This window comes from Gorilla gorilla, chromosome 11 (assembly GCF_029281585.2).
Source record: "Gorilla gorilla gorilla isolate KB3781 chromosome 11, NHGRI_mGorGor1-v2.1_pri, whole genome shotgun sequence".
NCBI classification, from domain to species: domain Eukaryota; kingdom Metazoa; phylum Chordata; class Mammalia; order Primates; family Hominidae; genus Gorilla; species Gorilla gorilla.
In genome coordinates this window covers 21116474-21136571 of record NC_073235.2, presented here as the reverse complement: position 1 = coordinate 21136571, position 20098 = coordinate 21116474, and the positions used below count along the sequence as shown (strand labels likewise).

General features: G+C 43.4%; 1 protein-coding gene across 6 annotated transcripts in view; it reads right to left on the bottom strand.

The window, feature by feature from the left end:
* The window catches only part of CFAP221 (cilia and flagella associated protein 221), a 115701-nt gene that overhangs the window by 26213 nt on the left and 69390 nt on the right, over window positions 1–20098 (bottom strand). For all 6 annotated transcript variants that reach the window (XM_004031690.4, XM_055380511.2, XM_019022704.4 and 3 more), the window contains 5 exons: window positions 18702–18791; window positions 14737–14835; window positions 4760–4865; window positions 2667–2800; window positions 513–593 (listed from right to left, as the gene is read on the bottom strand). In XM_004031690.4, coding sequence (XP_004031738.2) covers window positions 513–593; window positions 2667–2800; window positions 4760–4865; window positions 14737–14835; window positions 18702–18791 — 510 coding nt within the window. The remainder of the gene's footprint in view (window positions 1–512; window positions 594–2666; window positions 2801–4759; window positions 4866–14736; window positions 14836–18701; window positions 18792–20098) is intronic.

The following is a 20098-nucleotide window of genomic DNA, read 5'->3' as shown; positions in this document are numbered from 1 at the left end:
GACAAGCACCATGTTGTAGTCATCGGATTGTGGCTATTGTTGGTTTGGACCAGACTGCACAGACTTTAGTGAAAGTCCTCAGCCCTGTTCTGGGTTTCAGCACACATGAGTGTTCATGATTACTCAACCATACTACACGGCTTAAGTGTAGAAGCACACCAAAATATTTTCATTTTAAAAAACAGAAGTGGTCATATACCTCAAGAAAGGCTGACTAATTTTTGCTCACTTTATCTTGTATTTTTTCTTGAAGTTTCTAACATATGTAGTTCAGATAGCTTCATATATGCATGATATAGGTATATCCACAGAGTAGAAATCCTGGTTTGCATAAGCCACACTACGAGAAAAGAATCTGCTGTACCTCCCATATGCCATCCAATAATAGCAAGGTGTGCCACACAGTGTAATCTACCATAAAGCAAAACTATAAAACACTGCAATTCAAATTCAAGAATATTTTGTTTACTTAATAAGAAACTCAATTAATTAATTTATGTGACAGGTCTGACCTGCAGATTGAAGAAGGAATAACTCTGCTTGATTTGAACTTCTGAAGACTTAATTGGGACCAGTCCAAGGCCATCAGGAGCCTAAAATGTGAAAGGAAAAAAAAAGAGAACAATCACCACTGAGCAAGGGTGGCTACGCTTCTGTTTCCACTACATTTTGAAACATTAGTGACCAGTTCTACTCTCAGAGCAACTCCTCCTGCAACCACAGTTGCCACTTGATCTGTAGGGCAGGAAGGCAGCCCTGATCACCCCCTCCTCCATGTCTCCTAGTGGATGTGAGTCTCTTATTTTCTGTGGTTGTGGAGGCTGCAATGTGTCACTCAGAAACTTCCTCAGGCTTGAAGGACTCAGTTCCTAGCTGCCAGGAGTGTAGGGATAGAAACACCTCTTGGGGGCAGGGGAGCCCTCTTCAGGGGCTGCCTCATCTGAAGGGCACTGCCTCAGTCAGAGTCAAGCGCTCCTCCCAGGCAGCTCACCTCCATGGCGGGTTGAAGCCACGGGAAACATGCTGTGTCCTCTCACCCTGTGCCAGCCTCAGAGTTCTCACAGGCCCAGCTGAGAGGCCTTTGTTGAGGTGGACCCCAGTCCTACTTCTCTCTCCACCCAATCCTGTCCCCTCTATCTGCCTTCCACAGGTGTGAACCCCCGAAGAACTGCCCAATACATTTCCTGCATGCTAGTCTGCCTCAAACACCCAGAGGATCTGGATGGTGCCTGAATATGACAGGCACTCAAAAAATAGCATACAACCCCTAATCTAATACACCATCACTAAACTAATATGATGAAACGTTAATATGCCACAATGACACCATTTCCCAATTTCGAGATGCTAAATGTAAGAAAAAGGCATCTTACAATTGATGAAATACAGTATTTATAAAATAAATTAATTCATTCTTTTTTATAGACAGGAATGCTAAGCGCTCTATTTTTCAATAACCCTGAGCAGCAGAGAAGTCTTTGTAGCACTAAAATATCAAATGAAACATATCAGCTTCAAATTATTCAAAAATAATGAGGGGGGCTCCACTGCACAGTGAGGATCTCTTTCCACTCCATCAACCTCTTCACCCCATTAATTATCGAGTGTCAGACATTTATTGTTGCTTGAAAATCACAGGATTTTTATTCTTTAGGAACTAATTATTCTGCTCTTTTAAGTCACACAATTATCAAAAGCAGAAAACATGTGGAATTTCTAAATTCAGTCCCGTAATTCTTGAGTAGATTACCTGCAATGCTTAACAAATACTTTAGAATGTGAATGACAAGTTTATTCTTTGAAATTGACAAAATATTTTGCACATGCACTTGCAATATTGATTTAAGTATACTTTTTATTACTAACGATGTGAACTCGAGCAACATTTTATTACTGGCTATGTGAATATGTGCTTCAGTTTCCTCATTTGAAAAATGGTAAACCTATTATGCAGATTTGTTGAAGATTAAATGAGGTGAACCGGAAGGACTTAAGACACCGCCTGATGTATAGTAAATACAACCTAAGGGTTAACTCTCACTTTTTCAATAATGCACCATTGTGCCCGAAGGGAAGAAGGATGAGCCATTATACCTCCTGCTACCCCAAGAGGGAAAGATACACACACACACACACACACACACACACACACACACACACCCCAGAGAGAGAGAGAGAGAGAAGTGGGTTGTGAGTCTGATGGGTTAGATTGTCAGTTTCTGGGGCCACATTCCCTTCTTATGAGGTCAGGCCCAGACTTGAGGGCTGCCCTTCCCTGACTTCTACTATTTGCCCAGGCAGCAGAAGGGCCCAGCTGAGCAGAGCCTGCCTCCCTGGGCCAGGTGGGGCCCTCTCGGTTCCTCTCTCAGCCCTTCTGCACTCAGGCCCAGTTCCAGGGCAGTTGGGCGGGGGTCAGTGCTCATGCTGCATTTCAGGCTGGGAAGGACCCAGCCCAGGTTACCAGGGAGCTCTGTGCAGGTGTATCAGGAGCAAGGCAGATGGCAGGAGATGATCCCTGATTTTCCACTGGTAATACTCTCCTCATCTTCCTTTGGAGCCTCTGGGAGGAGGTGAAGGGACTGAGACTGAGGTAGGGCTTGCCTTGTATCTGCCCAACACGATCATGATCATGTCCACTCCCCGCCACCAAGCCTGACGGCACCTACCAACTCGTTGGAGTCCTGGGGTGGGCTGCAGTCTGGGAAAGCGAAGGGCAGCACCTCCTTGGGCGACACAGAGAACCGGCTGGTATAATCATCCTGACTGATCCGCCTCAGGAAGAATTTGAAGAAATTCGCCTCTATGGGTGAAAAAAACGGCACTTTTAGGGGGTACTAAAGGTATTTTTATGGGAAATCACCATATATATTTGCATATTTTCCATATACCAATTAGTGGGTGTGTGTGTATATATATATATATATATATATCCACTTCTACTGTCCCATTGGTTCCTTACCTCAACCTCCTTTCTGGTTAAAAAAATTTTATCTTTATTTCCAAAAAACTATAATTCATAATTAAAATATCTCTGATGAATTAAGCAAAGAAAAAGATTAAAGAAGTAAAAGAAGACATTTTCTACACAGACCCATGGAATGCACAAGTAAATTTTATAATTTTTTAGAGAAAAGAGTTTCTTTATTAGAAACTTCAACACCAGAGATAAAAAATAATATAGGAGGAAGAAAGAGAATCATTAAAATGTTGTACAATATTTTGAAAAACAAAATACACATTTGGGTCTCAGTGGAGTGGCAGATGGGAGTGTGGTTGTGCCTAGGGAGGATGGGGAAGGCTGAGCCAGGCTCAGAGGCTCAGGCCAGGAAGGGAGGAAGAGTCTGGAAAGATTAGGGCCTGCCTGTGGGCTGGCAAACAAACTGTGGATTGGGAATATACGTATTGGGAGAAGATGGTGATATGGTGTTTGGGCTCCCAGAAGCTACCGAGAGTGGGCCTCCAACAGGCCCAGCCAAGCTGGGCATCAGAGGACTGGAATTCCTTTCTTTTTTTTTTTCAGAGACAGGGTCTTGCTCTATCACCTGGGCTTGAGTGCAGTGGCGCGATCATAGCTTACTGCAACCTTGAACTCCTGGGCTTAGCTGATCCTCCCACCTCAGCTTCCTGAGTAGCTGGGACTACAGGCATACGCCACCAGTCCTGGATAATTTTTAATTATCCAGGGGTCTCACTATGTATGTTGCCCAGGCTTGTCTCGAACTCCTGGGCTCAAGTGATCCTCCCACCTTGGACTCTCAAAGTATTGGGATTACAGGCAAGTACTACAGTGGCCACGGTGGCCAGCATGGAAATTTCCTTAACTTAGGGAAAGACAATACAAGATTAAAAGGCTTAATGTGTAAATGCTAGGTTGAGAAAATCCAAATTCAGCCAGTCAATCAGCAAGTATAAATGATGACCACCCTAGTCTCTGGTGACAAGAAGAAGCAGAGGGCACAAAACAGGAGGTCTAGCCACAGCCAAACTTCACAGACATTACAACTTGGTATGGGGTTGGGGGACCTTGTTCATTATCAAGTGGGTAGGTATTTCAGCCAAACCTGGCACAGAGATCCACTTTATATCATGAGATAGGCTGAATAATGGCACTCAAAGGTACCCACATCCCATTCCCAGGGGCCTGTGAATGTGTTATCTTCCATGGTAAAAGGCACTCTGCAGATGGGGCTCTGTGATGGGGGATTATTCTGCACTAGACAGGTGGGCCTTATGTAATCAGAGTCTGCATAGGAAGGAAACAGGGGAGTCAGACTCACACAAGGAGATGTGAGGACAGAAGCAAGAGGTTAGAGTCATGTGGGGAAGGGGCCATAAGCCAAGGAATGCAGGTGGACTCCAGGAGCTGGAAAAGGCAACGACTTAGGCTCCCCTGAAACCCCTGGAGGGAGCACAGCCCTACCAGCACCTTGGTTTTAGACTTCTGACCTCCAGAACTGTGAGATGATAAATTTGCATTGTTTTAAGCCATTAAGTTTAAAAGGCTTAATGTGTAAATGCTAGGTTGAGAAAATACCATATTCAGCCAGTCAATCAGCAAGTATAAATGATGACTAACCTAGTCTCTGGTGACAAGAGGAAGCAGAAGGCACAAGTGATTTGTTATAGCAACGATAGGAAACTAATATTTGTGACTGGTGAAAATTTTTTATTTGCATAGAGCTAACTTCATTCTAAGGAAAGTTCACGCTCAGAGGCATGATCAGTCTCGGCATCTCTGTGCTTTGCAGCCATACTTCACCTTGTGCTATCGATTGTTTTGCTTGGCCAGTCTTTCTCAGTATACTCTCTTTGTCCATTTCACGAACAGCACTCAGCATATTGAATAATCGTCCCTGAATCATGACCTGAAATTGGAGTGGATAATGATTTCAAATTATTAATCAACACACGCTCATTTTGGCATTCAACCTAATTCACTTTCCCCAACCACACTAAGAGCTGAGACTGCCACTGTAAGTCAGAGTCCACAGGGAGTGTGGCATGCTACTCTCCCTAGACTGCGGCCACAGGGACTTCAAAGTCTGGGCAATACTGACTTGCCTGAATACAAAAAAGACCAAGTTGTCATCTGGCCTTGTCCCACCCAATTTATGAGCCTTGATTTTCTCATATTTCCAGTGTGGAAAGAATGACTAGTTCTTTGTTGTTTCTTCTGGATATGTCTGAATAGTAATGCTACCACTGTGCTATTTTCAGAGTTGAAGGACAAATGGCACGGGTGATTCTGCAGCAATAGCACTGTGGGCTACGGGCTGCCTACCAATGAGCTTTGCCTTCAGAGCTGATGCTACTGCAGGTGAGTGCTACCTGAGCCCAGAGCTGTGGCTGAGGGGATTGTTCATTCCATAATTTACATCACTTTCCATTCTGTAAGCAGCTCTTTTTTTTTTTTTTTAATATATACTGTAAGTTCTGGGATACATGTGCAGAACATGCAGGTTTGTTACATAAGTATACACGTGCCATGGTAGTTTGCTACACCCATCAACCCGCCATCTACATTAGGTATTTCTCCTAATGATATCCCTCCCCTAGTCACCCACCCTCTGACAGGCCCTGGTGTGTGATGTTCCCCTCCCTGTGTCCATGTGTTCTCATTCTTCAACTCCCACTTATGAGGGAGAAAATGCGGTGTTTGGTTTTCTGTTCCTGTGTTAGTTTGCTAAGAATGATGATTTCTAGCTTCATCCATGTCCCTGCAAAGGACATGAACTCATCCTTTCTTATGGCTGCATAGTATTCCATGGTGTATATGTGCCACATTTTCTTTATTCAGTCTATCATTGATGGGCATTTGGGTTGGTTCCAAGTCTTTGCTATTGTGAATAGTGCTGCAATAAACATACACGTGCATGTGTCTTTACAGTAGAATAATTTATAATCCTTTGGGTATATACCCAGTAATGGGACTGCTGGGTCAAATGGTATTTCTGGTTCCAGATCCTTGAGGAATTGCCACACTGTCTTCCACATGGTTGAACTAATTTACAGGCCCACCAACAGTGTAAAAGCTTTCCTATTTCTCCACATCCTCTCCAGCATCTGTTGTTTCCTGACTTTTTAATGATTGCCATTCTAACTGGCGTGAGATGGTATCTCATTGTGGTTTTGATTTGCATTTCCCTAATGACCAGTGATGATGAGCTGTTTTTCATATGTTTGTTGGCCACATAAACATCTTCTTTTGAGAAGTGTCCGTTCATATACTTCACTCATTTTTTGATGGGGTTGTTTGTTTTGTTCTTATAAATTTGTTTGAGTTCCTTGTATATTCTGGATATTAGCCTTTTGTCAAATGGATAGATTGCAAAAATCTTCTCCCATTCTATAGGTTGCCTGTTCACTCTGATGATAGTTTCTTTTGCTGTGCAGAAGCTCTTTAGTTTAATTAGATCCCATTTGTCAATTTTGTCTTGTGTTGCCATTGCTTTTGGTGTTTTAGTCATGAAGTCTTTGCCTGTGCCTAGGTCCTGAATGGTATTGCCTAGGTTTTCTTCCAGGGTTTTTATGGTTTTAGGTCTAACATTTAAGTCTTTAATCCATCTTGAGTTAATTTTTGTATAAAGTGTTAAGGAAGGGGTCCAGTTTCAGTTTTCTGCATATGGCTAGCCAGTTTTCCCAACACCATTTATTAAATAGAGAATCCTTTCCCCATTGCTTGTTTTTGTCAGGTTTGTCAAATATCAGATGGTTGTAGATGTGTGGCATAATTTCTGAGGCTTCTGTTCTGTTCCATTGGTTTATATATGTGTTTTGGTACCAGTACCATGCTGTTTTGGTTACTGTAGCCTTGTAGTATAGTTTGAAGTCAGGTAGCATGATGCCTCCAGCTTTGTTCTTTTTGCTTAGGATTGTCTTGGCGATACTGGCTCTTTTTTGGTTCCAAATGAAATTTAAAGTAGTTTTTTTCTAATTCTGTGAAGAAAGTCAATGGTAGCTTGATGGGAATAGCATTGAATCTATAAATTACTTTGGGCAGTATGGCCATTTTCACAATATTGATTCTTCCTATCCATGAGCATGGAATGTTTTTCCATTTGTTTGTGTCCTCTCTTATTTCCTTGAGCAGTGGTTTGTAGTTCTCCTTGAAGAGGTCCTTCATATCCCTTGTAAGTTGTATTCCTAGGTATTTTATTCTCTTTGTTGCAATTGTGAATGGGAGTTCACTCATGATTTGTTTCTCTGTTTGTCTATTATTGGTGTATAGGAATGCTTGTGATTTTTGCATGTTGATTTTGTATCCTGAGACTGCTGAAGTTGCTTATCAGCTTAAGGAGATTTGGGGCTGAGACAATGGGGTTTTCTAAATATACAATCATGTCATCTGCAAAGAGACAATTTGACTTCCTCTCTTCCTATTTGAATACCCTTTATTTCTTCTCTTGTGTGGTTGCCCTGGCCAGAACTTCCAACGCTATGTTGAACAGGAGTGGTGAGAGAGGGCATCCTTGTCTTGTGCCAGTTTTCAAAGAGAATGCTTCCCGCTCTTGCCCATTCAGTATGATATTGGCTGTGGGTTTGTCATAAATAGTTCTTATTATTTTGAGATACGTTCCATCAATACCTAGTTTATTGAGAGTTTTGAGCATAAAGGGTGTTCAATTTTATCAAAGGCCTTTTCTGCATCTATTAAGATAATCATGTGGTTTTTGTCATTGGTTCTGTTTACGTGATGGATTATGTTTATTGATTTGCATATGTTGAAGCAGCCTTGCATCCCAGGGATGAAGCTGACTTGATCGTGATGGATAACCTTTTTGATGTGCTCCTGGATTTGGTTTGCCAGTATTTTACTGAGGATTTTTGCATCAATATTCATCAGGGATATTGGCCTGAAATTTTCCTTTTGTGTTGTGTCTCTGTCAGGTTTTGGTATCAGGATGACGCTGTCCTCATAAAATGAGTTAGGGAGGAGTCCCTCTTTTTCTACGGTTTGGAATAGTTTCAGAAGGAATGGTACCAGCTCCTTTTTGTAACTCTGGTATAATTCGGCTGTGAATCTGTCTGCTCCTGGGCTTTTTTTTGGTTGGTAGGCTATTAATTACTGTCTCAATTTCAGAACTTGTTATTGGTCTATTCAGGGATTTGGTTTCTTCCTGATTTAGTCTTGGGAGGGTGTATGTGTCCAGGAATTTATCCATTTATTCTAGATTTTCTAGTTTATTTGCATAGAGATGTTTATAGTATTCTCTGATGGTAGTTTGTATTTCTGTGGGATCAGTGGTGATAACCTCTTTATAATTTTTTATTGTGTCTATTTGATTCTTCTCTCTTTTCTTCTGTATTAGTCCGGCTAGCAGTCTATCTATTTTGTTAACCTTTTCAAAAAACCAGCTCTTGGATTCATTGATTTTTTGAAGGGTTCTTTGTGTCTCTATCTCCTTCAGTTCTGCTCTGATCTTAGTTATTTTTTTGTCTACTGCTAGCTTCTCTAGTTCTTTTCATTGTAATGTTAGGGTGTCGATTTTAGTTCTTTCCTGCTTTCTCCTGTGGGCATTTAGTGCTATAAATTTCCCTCTAAACATTACTTCAGCTGTGTCCCAGAGATTCTGGTATGTTGTGTGTTTGTTCTCATTGGTTTCAAATAACTTATTTATTTCTGTCTTCATTTCGTTATTTACCCAGAGTCATTCAGGAGCAGGTTGTTCAGTTTCCATGTAGTTGTGCGGTTTTGAGAGAGTTTCTTAATCCTGAGTTCTAATTTGATTGCACTGTTGTCTGAGAGACTGTTATGATTTCTGTTCTTTTACATTTGCTGAGGAGTGTTTTACTCCCAATTATGTGGTCACTTTTAGAATAAGTGCAATGTGGTGCTGAGAAGAATGTATTTTGTTGACTTGGGGTGGAGAGTTCCGTAGACATTTATTAGGTCCACTTGGTCCAGAGCTGAGTTCAAGTCCTGAATATCCTTGTTAATTTTCTGTCCCATTGATCTTTCTAATATTGAAAGTGGGGCGTTAAAGTCTCCCACTATTATTGTGTGGGAGTCTGAGTCACTTTGTAGGTCTCTGAGAGCTTGCTTTATGAATCTGTGTGCTCCTGTATTGGGTGCATATATATTTAGGATGGTTAACTCTTCTTGTTGTGTTGATCCCTTTACCATGCCCTTCTTTGTCTTTTTTGATCTTTGTTGGTTTAAAGTCTGTTTTATCAGAGCCTAGGATTGCAACCCCTGCTTTTTTCTTTTTCCTTTTTTGACAGAGTTTCACTCTTGTTGCCCAGGCTGGAGTGCGATGGCACGATCTCAGCTCACCACAGTCTCCGCCTCCCGGGTTCAAGCGATTTTCTTGCCTCAGCCTCCCGAGTAGCTGGGATTCCAGGCATGCACAAGCACACCCGGCTAATTTTTGAATTTTTAGTAGAGACGGGGTTTCTCCATGTTGGTCAGACTGGTCTCGAACTCCCGACCTCAGGTGATCCGCCTGCCTTGACCTCCCAATGTGCTGGGATTACAGACATGAGCCACCATGCCCAGCCAACCCCTGCTTTTTTTTTTTTAACTTTCCATTTGCTGGGTAAATATTCCTCCATCCCTTTATTTTGAGCCTATGTGTGTCTCTGCATGTGAGATGGGTCTCCTGAATACACCACACTGATGGGTCTTGACTCTCTATCCAATTTGCCAGTCTGTATCTTTTAATTGGGGCACTTAACCTGTTTACATTTAAGATTAATATTGTTATGTGTGAATTGGATCCTGTCATTATTATGCTAGCTGGTTGTTTTGCCCATTAATTGATGCAGTTTCCTCATAGTGTTGATGGTCTTTACAATTTGGTATGTTTTTTGCAGTGGCTGTTACCGGATTTTCCTTTCCAGATTTAGTGCTTCCTTCAGGAGCTCTTGTAAGGCTGGCCTGGTGGTGACAAAATCTCTCAGCATTTGCTTGTCTGTAAAGGATTTTATTTCTCCTTCACTTATGAAGCTTAGTTTGGCTGGATATGAAATTGTGGGTTGAAAATGCTTTTCTGTGAGAATGTTGAATATTGGCCCCCACTCTCTTCTGTCTTGTAGGGTTTCTGCAGAGAGGTCCGCTGTTGGTCTGATGGGCTTCCCTTTGTGGGTAACATGACCTTTCTCTCTGGCTACCCTTAACATTTTTTCCTTCATTTCAACCTTGGTGAATCTGATGATTAGGTGTCTTGGGGTTGCTCTTCTCGAGGAGTATCTTTGTGGTGTTCTCTGTATTTCCTGAATTTGAATATTGGCCTGTCTTGCTAGGTTGGGGAAGTTCTCCTGGATAATATCCTGAAGAGTGTTTTCCAACTTGGTTCCATTCTCCCCATCACTTTTAGGTACACCAGTCAAATGTAGGTTTGGTCTTTTCATATAGTCCCACATTTCTTGGGAGCTTTGTTCATTCCTTTTCATTCTTTTTTCTCTAATCTTGTCTTCATGCTTTATTTCATCAAGTTGATCTTCAATCTCTGATATCCTTTCTTCCACTTGATCGATTTGGCTCTTGACACTTGTGTATTCTTCATGAAGTTCTTGTGCTGTGTTTTTCAGCTCTATCAGGTTATTTATGTTCTTCTCTAAACTGGTTATTCTAATTAGCAATTCCTCTAACCTTTTTTCAAGGTTCTTAGCTTTCTTTCATTGGGTTGGTACATGCTCCTTTAGCTTGGAGGAGTTTGTTATTACCCACCTTCTGAGGCCTAATTCTGTCAATTTGTCAAACTCATTCTCCACCCAGTTTTGTTCCCTTGCTGTCGAGGAATTGTGATCCTTTGGAGGAGAAGAGGTATTCTGGTTTTTGGAATTTTCAGCCTTTTTGCACTGGTTTTTCCTCATCTTCGTGGATTTATCTACCTTTGGTCTTGGATGTTGGTGACCTTCGGATGGGGTTATTGTTTGGACATCCTTCTTGTTGATGTTGATGCTATTCCTTTCTGTTTGTTAGTTTTCCTTCTAACAGTCAGGCCCCTCTGCTGCAGGTCTGCTGGAGTTTGCTGGAGGTCCACTCCAGACCCTGTTTGCCTGGGCATCATCAGCAGAGGCTGCAGAACAGCAAAGATTGCTGCCTGTTTCTTCCTCTGGAAGCTTCATCCCAGAGGGGCACCCACCAGATGCCAGCTGGAGCTCTCCCGTATGAGGTATCTGTAGACCCCTGCTGGGAGGTGTCTCCCAGTCAGGAGGCACAGGGATCAGAGACCCACTTGAGGAGGCAGTCTGTCCCTTAGCAGAGCTTGAGCTCTGTGTTGGGAGATTTGCTGCTCTCTTCAGAGCCAGCAGGCAGGAATGTTTAAGTCTGCTGAAGCTGCACCAAAGCTGCCCCTTTCCCCAGGTGCTCTGTCCCAGGGAGTGGGAGTCTTATCTGTAAGGCCCTGACTGGGGATGCTGCCTTTCTTTCAGAGATGCCCTGCCCAGAGAGGAGGAATCTAGAGAGGCAGTCTGGCTACCGTGGTTTTGCCGAGTTACAGTGGGCTCCGCCCATTTTGAACTTGCTGGTGGCTTTGTTTACACTGTGAGGGGAAAATCGCCTACTCAAGCCTCAGTAATGGCAGACGCCCCTCCCCCCACCAAGCTCAAGTGTCCCAGGTGGACTTCAGACTGCTGTGCTGGCAGCGAGAATTTCAAGCCAATGGATCTCAGCTTGCTGGGCTCCATGGGGGTGGGATTCGCTGAGCTAGATGACTTGGCTCCCTGGCTTCAGTCCCCTTTCCAGGGGAGTGAGTGGTTCTGTCTCACTGGCATTCTAGGCACCACTGGGGTATGAAAAAAACTTCTGCAGCTGGCTTGGTGTCTGCCCAAATGGCCACCCAGTTTTATGCTTGAAACCTAGAGCTCTGGTGGTGTAGGCACCCGAAGGAATCTCCTGGTCTGCGGGTTGTGAAGACCATGGGAAAAGTGTAGCATCTGGGCTGGAGTGCACCGTTCCTCATGGCACAGTCCCTCATGGCTTCCCTTGGCTAGGGGAGGGAGTTCCCCAACCCCTTGCATTTCCTGGGTGAGATGATGCCCCACCCTGCTTCGGCTCACCCTCCATGGGCTGCACCCACTGTCTAAACAGTCCCAGTGAGATGGGCCAAGTATCTCAGTTGGAAATGCAGAAATCACCTGCCTTCTGCATTGGTCTCACTGGGAGCTGCAGACAGAAGCTGTCCCCATTCGGCCATATTGCCAGCCCAAATGGCTCTTTTATTTAACAAATATTATAAAGTGGCTACTCAGTGCCCTGTCCTGTGCAAGGCACTGGAGATACAGTAAGGAGCAAATAAATGTCCTGCCCACAAGGAGCTGATATTCCAAGTGTGTGTAGGAGGCAAAGTGGGATGACAATAAATACCAAGAGAAAAAACCAAGATAAATACCCTGAAGAAAATAAGAGGGTAATGCCTGAGGCCGTGACTGGAGGGGCTGGAGGTGGGATGCCTGCCCACTTATGCAAGGATAATGAGGGAAGGCCTCTGCAGAGGTGAGATTTGATGCAAGGCTCGAATGGTGAGAGGACAACAAAGGAAAGATGTTGGCAAGAGAGTTCTGAGCAGAGGAGATAGCCAGTGCAGAGGTCCTGATGCCGGAACAAAGGAGACATGTTTAAAGGACAGAGAAATCCAATGTGACCTGGTAGCCTTGATAAAAATTGTGTATTTTATTTCAACTGTTACAGAACATCTTTGGAGGGTTTCAGCAGGGGAGAGACACTGTCACCTTTTAGTTTTGCAAACACAACTCTGGCTGCCATGTGGCACTGGATGTAGGGGAATCTGTGGCCATGGTCCAGGCGAGAGATGCTGGGAGCCTGGTCTGTGGCTGTAGTTGAGGAGATTAGGCAAAGCATTGGCTGGGGACACACTGGCACATAGAACTGACAGGGCTTGCTTTGGCATGTGAGGAACTGGCTGAGCCATCACTCAGAACAAAGCCCATCATTGCTGATACCCTTTTTCAGGCTGGAAGGCTCAATGCAGAAGGACCAAGGTGGTCCCATTAGCAACAAGCCAGCCTGGCCAGTCTCTTGCTGTTGTTTTTCTATTGTCAATGGCTGTGCTTTCCTCCCTGGGAGCACAGCTTTGTGCTGCCTCTTCTTACCACTGTCCTCCCTGCCCTGAGCATGTCATGGTGGACTGTTTGCACATATGCAGAGACCACCCAGGGAAAGCCTTACCAGGGACACTGGCTCTTGGGCCTTGGAGGCTGGTAAATAGGTGAGGGTCATGGGGCCTTGGAAGCTGGTGAGTAGGTCCCCAAGGCAGTGATCTCTGCCTTCCTCTACCTAGACTGCCACAAGTCCAGGCTGAGAAGACTGCCTGAAAGACAAGCTGTAACACAACATTTGAAGTCCCTTATACATATTCATTCATTTGATCCTCACAACAACACTTTGAGACAGGTCTCATTATTCTCCTCAGTGTTCAGGTGAGGAAACTAAGGCACAGTGGTTATATAACTTGTCCAGGATCAGAAAGTGCAAGGAAGCAGCACCAGGAATTAGTGCAGGCAGTCTGCTCCACAGCCCAGGCTTTATCCACTGCTCTCCCTGGCTTCAAGTGTGGCCCTGCCCACCAGGGAAGTCACACACAAGTGACAGAGATGAGAGATTTGCAGGCAGCACAAGAAGCACATGGCACCGAGGAGATCCCTAAATACTAAAGTGCACAAGGACGGCCTCTTGTAGGAAAAGTGGACTCAGGCTGGCCCAAAGGACAGGTACAGTCCCATGGAGCAGAGCTGGGGAGGCACTACAGTCAGAGCTGAGAGCAGATTCACAGGGGTAGTAGCAGGGAATGAGTACGATGTGTGTGGCAGACCAGACTGGGACAACGAGAGGACAGTGGCTGCTAGAGGGGTGTGGCTGTGGCCAGACCAGGGGTCACATGACACCCTTTACTGGCATATGAGGCTCAGAAGTCTTCATTTTATCCTGGTAACAGGAAGCCACTGGAGGACCAGCATGAGGGTGAGGAAGCCACAGAAGGGAGATGGCAACTCTGAAAGGCATGCATTAAGCCTGGATGCTAGAGGTACGATCCCTCAGACATTCTCAATTGTTCTCCCTAGAAGTAACTGATCAATATCCCATTTTTACTCATAATAGCCAAAAGGTGAAAACAACTGAAACTTTCATCAACTGATGAATGGATAAAGAAAATGTGGTCTATCCATACAATGGAATATTATTCAGCCATAAAAAGAATGAAGTATTGATACATGCTAAAATATGTACAAGCCTAGGAAATAAGTTATATGAAAGAAGCAGTTACCAAAAGCCATGTATTGAATGTTTAAGGTGATGGATATGGTAATTATCTTGATTTGATTCTTATATAATGTATACATGCATTGAAACATTACACTGTGCCCCACAAATATGTACAACTATTATGTGTCAATTATAAATTTATAAATTGATTTTTTAAAAGGCTGCATATTGTATGATTCCATTTATATGACATGCCCAGAAAAGGCAAATCCGTAGAGACAGAAAGTAGATTATTGGTTGCCAGGGGCTGTGGGGCGGAGGGAGTGGAGAGTGACTGAAAATGGCACCAAGTTTCCTTTTGAGGTGATAAAAATGTTCTAAAATTAGATAGGGGTGATGGCTGCCCAGCTCTATAAATATACTAAAAATGACTGACGTACATTTTACAAGGGTGAATTTTATGGTGTGTAAATTGTATCTCAATAAAGGTGTTATCAAACCACCATTGCTTGATTTCCTTATGCTGATGAGTAAACAAATCAACATTTCCAGCTGGTGCTGAGACTTACCTTGCGTGCTACTTGTTGAAACCGTTTTTGTGCCCTGGACCTGCTGAGCCAAGTGTTATTAATGAGTGGATCAAAAGTAGGATGAAATTCCTTGATTTTCTGTGAATATAAAATATAGGCACTTCTTACATTTAAATTTTAACTCCTGTCATAAACATCTAATAAAAACATTTTAGAGTTTGATACCAAATCAAGTTGTTATTTATTTGTTGTATTGCTTAGTGAGCATTTATTAAGCACTTTTAGTGTACACAGCATTATAAGGAACACTTCTTGAGTTGGGGGCCAAAAGTGGAAGACAAGATTAGGGTTTTAAGAAACTTACAGTCTAGTTAGGAAAGCTCAAGCAAACACATGTGACTTTGAGGAAGAATAAAGTCACCATTCCCATGCGGTGGTGCTGACAGTGCATCCAGAATTGAAAGGCGTGGGCTGTGAGATCCCCTGGCTGGGAAGGACTACTTTACTCAGCCCTGCATGCCCAGCGCTGACACATGTATTGTCCCACATGTGCCTGCATGTCCTGGGCACCAGTGTATCTAAGTTAGTAAATGAATAAGGAGGAAAGAGTGCCTGGGGGTATAGTGAGGCTGGCCAGAGCCTGAGGCACTGTAGGTTCTTGAATAAGGAAATTATATAAAAAGAGACAGCAGAAGGGAATCAGTCTTACTTTGGCTTATGCTATGAGCTGCAGAGGAGAGGGAAGAAGATCAGTTATACAGACAGAAAAACCTGTTGGATTAGTCATGGGGGACACCCAAAGGTTGGACTCTGATATGGCCCATGGAAGAGCCATTGGCAAGACTTTGTGGCCAGAATAAATCTAGTGAGGAGGAGGGCAGGGAGAAATGTGGTAAAAATAATTCAGATATGGCAAACCTAGCAAAGAAAAGTGAGAATGATGGAGGTAGGAGATTAGAATTTTATCATCGTTAAAATTAAAAGTTGAACTTTTAACCAGTGATATGGTTTGGCTGTGTCCCCACCCAAATCTCATCTTGAATTGTAGTTCTCATTATCCCCAGGTGTTGTGGGAGGGACCAGATAGAGATAATTGAATCATGAGGGCAGTTTTCCCCATCCTGTTCTCGTGATAGTGAGTTAGTTCTCAAGAGATCTGATAGTTTTTGTAAGGGGCTTCTCCCTTCAGTTGGTTCTCATTCTTCTTACTTCTGCAGCCATGAGAAGAAGGATGTGTTTGTGTCTCCTTCTGCTATGACTGTAAGTTTCCTGAGGCCTCCCCAGCCATGTGGAACTGTGAGTCAATTAAACCTCTTTCCTTTATAAATTACCCAGCCTCAGGTATTTCTTCATAGCAGAGTGAAAACTAATTAATACAGTAAATTGGTACCAGGAGTGGGGTGCTACTATAAAAATACTTGAAAATGTGGAAGCAACTTTGGAACTGGGTAACAAGCAGAGATTGGAACAGTTTGCAGGGCTCAGAAGAAGAAGGAAAATGTGGGAAAGTTTGGAGCTTCCTAGAGACTTGTTGAATGGCTTTGCCCAAAATGCTGATCGTAATATGGACAATGAAGTCCAGGCTGAGGTGGTCTCAGGTGGAGATGAGGAACTTGTTGGGAACTGGAATGAAGGTGACTCTTTCTTTGTTTTAGCAAAGAGACTGGGGGCATTTTGCCCCTGCCCTAGAGATCTGTGGAACTTTGAACTTGAGGGAGATGATTTAGGTATCTGGCAGAAGTAATTTCTAAACAGCAGAGTGTTCAAGAGGTGACTTGGGTGCTGTCAAAAGCATTCAGTTTTATGTATTCACAAAGATATGGTTTGGAATTGAACTTATGCTTAAAAGGGAAGCAGAGCATAAAAGTTTGGAAAATTTGCAGCATGATGATGTAATAGAAAAGAAAAATCCATTTTCTGAGAAGAAATTCAAGCCAGCTGCAGAAATTTACATAAGTAATGAGGTGCCAAATGTTAATCACTAAGACAATGGGGAAAATGTCTCCAGGACATGTCAGAGGTCTTCATGGCAGCCCCTCCCATCACAGGTCTGGAGACCTAGGAGGGAAAAATGGTTTTGTGGGCTGGGCCCAGGGCCTTGCTGCTTTATGCAGTCTTGGGATTCAGTGCCCTGTGTCCCAGCCATAGCTAAATGGGGCCAAGGTGCAGCTCAGGCCATGGCTGCAGAGGGTGAAAGCCCCAAACCTTGGCAGCTTCCACATGGTGTTGAGCCTGTGGGTGCACAGAAGTCCAGAAATGAGGTTTGGAAAACTCTGTCTGGATTTCAGAGGATGTATGGAAACACCTGGATGTGCAGGCAGAAGTTTGTTGCAGGAGTAGAGTCCTCATGTAGAACCTCTGTTAGAGCAGTACAAAGGGAAATGTAGGGTTGGAGCCCCCACACGGAAACCCCACTGGGGCACTGCCTACTGGAGCTGTAAGAAGAGGGCCACCATCCTCCAGACCCCAGAATGGTAGATCCACTGACAGCTTGCACTGTGCACCTGGAAAAGCCACAAACACTCAATGCCAGTCTGTGAAAGCAGCTGGGAGGGAGGCTGTACCCTGCAAAGCCACAGGAGCAAAGCAGTCCAAGGCTATGGGAGCCCATCCCTTGCATCAGCATGACGTGGATGTGAGACATGGAGTCAAAGGAGATAATTTTGGATCCTTAAGGTTTAATGACTGCCCTATTGAATTTCTGACTTGCATGGGGCCTGTAGCCCCTTTGTTTTGGCCAATTTCTCCCATTTGGAATGGGTATATTTACCCAATGCCTGTACCCCCATTGTATCTAGGAAGTAATTAACTTGCTTTTGATTTTACAGGCTCATAGGTGGAAGGGACTTGCCCTGTCTCAGATAGGACTTTGGACTGAGACTTTTGAGTTAATGCTCGAATAAGTTAAGGCTTTGGGGGACTGTTGGAAGGGCATGATTGTGTTTTAAATTGTGAGGACATGAGATTTGGGGGACCAGTGGTGGAATGATATGGTTTGGCTGTGTTCCCACCCAAATCCCGTCTTGAATTGTAGTTTCCATAATTCAAGACGTGACCCTCATAGAAGGGCATGATTGTGTTTTAAATTGTGAGGACATGAGACTTGGGAGGGGCCAGGGGCAGAATGATATGGTTTGGCCATGTCCCCACCTAAATCTCATCTTGAATTGTAGTTCCCATAATCCCCATGTCATGGGAGGGACCAGGTAGAGATAACTGAATCATGGGGGCAGTTTTCCCCATCCTGTTCTCATGATAGTGACTTAGTTTTCACAAGATCTGATGGTTTTATAAGGAGCTTCCCCCTTGGCTTGGTTTTCATTCTTCTCATTCCTGCCACCATGTAAAGAAAGAAGTATTTGCTTCTTCTTCTGCCATGATTGTAAGTTTCCTGAGGCCTCTCCAGCCATTCAGAACTATGAGTCAATTAAACCTCTTTCCTTTATAAATTACCAAGCCTTGGGTATTTCTTCATAGCAGTGTGACAATGAACTAATATTACAAGACAGAGATAATCAGGTGCATGGGGCCACAGTACTCATTTTAGATTTGAGAACAGTAAGGCACCAGAGCCAAGAGGCTTGCCAAGGTCCCAAATCTGTCATAGAGTTGTAACTAGGACTCTGGCTTCTGACTTCTGACTTTGTATCTTTTCTACCAAGGGAAGGGGGATAACGAATAGAGGCCAAGGGACCCACCTTGAGGACCTGTGGACAGGGGCTTGGAGAATGAAGGAAAACAAAAAAGGAGACCTAAAATGAGAAAGTAGTGGGATGAAAAGGAGTGGCCAAAGTATGTAATGCTGTTCATTACAAGAGAAACATGAATTATAAGTTTTGATGCTTTACTTGCAAAAATATGGTAACATTCTGAAAATGTATGCAAATTAAAAAGTATTAAATATCTCTTGGTAAAGGATTTCTATAAAATTGCTTAGCATTTAAAAAAATAAGCATTTAAAGAGCTGCCAATAATCAGATTCTAAATAAAGGAAAGTTACCCACCTCTTCTTGATTGCGAACGACCCGTTTATGGCTAACTTCTGTTTTAAGTCGCTGAAATTCCTCATCCAAAATAGGATCTCCTCTATCTAGCTGGGTTTTTAATCATCAAAATAATTTAAGTTGAATATAAATGCGTAAAACAATTTGTCTTTAAAACTTGTAGAAACCCATTAAGCAATTGGCCAAATCCACCCATGACGTTCCCATTGGAAGTGGTGAAACACAAGTGGGTAAAAAAGATCAGTATGATTACACTGTTTAAACATAGGGAGCTCTTATCAAAGCACAGATTCGATACCTTCTTTTTTTTTTTTTTTTTTGACGGTGTCTCGCTCTGTCACCCAGGCTGGAGTGCAGTGGCACAATCTCGGCTCACTGCAAGCTCCGCCTCCCGGGTTCACGCCATTCTCCTGCCTCAGCCTCCCAAGTAGATACCTTCTTTTTATAACTAAAAGATAGTGTCTTTGGAAATTATTTCCAAGACACTTAACATTCATAGAAATACTTTTAGGAAATTGTAACTATGGGACTACACAAATTTCATTAAAAAGACATTTAACATCCCTGTAAAGTTTTAAGCTCCTCAGAGTCGATTATCCAGTTGTCAGGTTTTAAGGAAGGCATGTGGGGATTCCTCCCTTCTCCTGGGTGGTGGAAGCTGACAGGTCTTCCTGGGCTGGAAAGCAACCTGTGCTTCCCCGGAGGTGAGTGACCCCAGACTGCTCTCCTTCCTTCACCTGCCTGCTTCCCTGATGATGCCTGGGCCCTTTTTCTTATTCCCAGGAGCCAACAGTGACTCCTGGGGTAGGCTGGCTGGGCTGGGTTCAGTGTCTATATGTGTCTGCCCAGGTGGGAAAGGGGACTGCGTACTCCGCAGATGGTGTTAGTTTTTGCCTATCTGTGTGTTCTATTAATTGTTTGTTGGGTAACTTCAAAAACCAGCTTGGCTCTTAAGTATACTGTTTATAAAAATTTTAAAAGACTTATTTGGAATAAATCTATTCTGATCATCACATTAACACCCTACTCAGAAATAAGAGAGGTGTGTTATTGTCACCAGGGTGGTGAGCTGCCTAGCTCTGATTGGCACATATTGGGAAGTTGAGTTTGAGACTGAACACATTAAGTTCAAAGTACAGATTTCGTGGGGAGACCCAGACCCCCACCAGCATTAGGAGTAAAATAAAATAGGCAATATAAAGAAGGGACTGGCAAATAGATCACTAGCTAGAATAATGGCAAGGGAGATTTATTATATCTTTATTAAGACACTGCTGACTTGATGATGAGTAAAAGCTCATCATCCTTGAGGGCTGTGCCATCTCACTCTGAGGCCAACTCCTTCCTTCCCCCACCATTTCTCCTCTTTGTTTCCACCACATGCCTGGGGCCTCCAG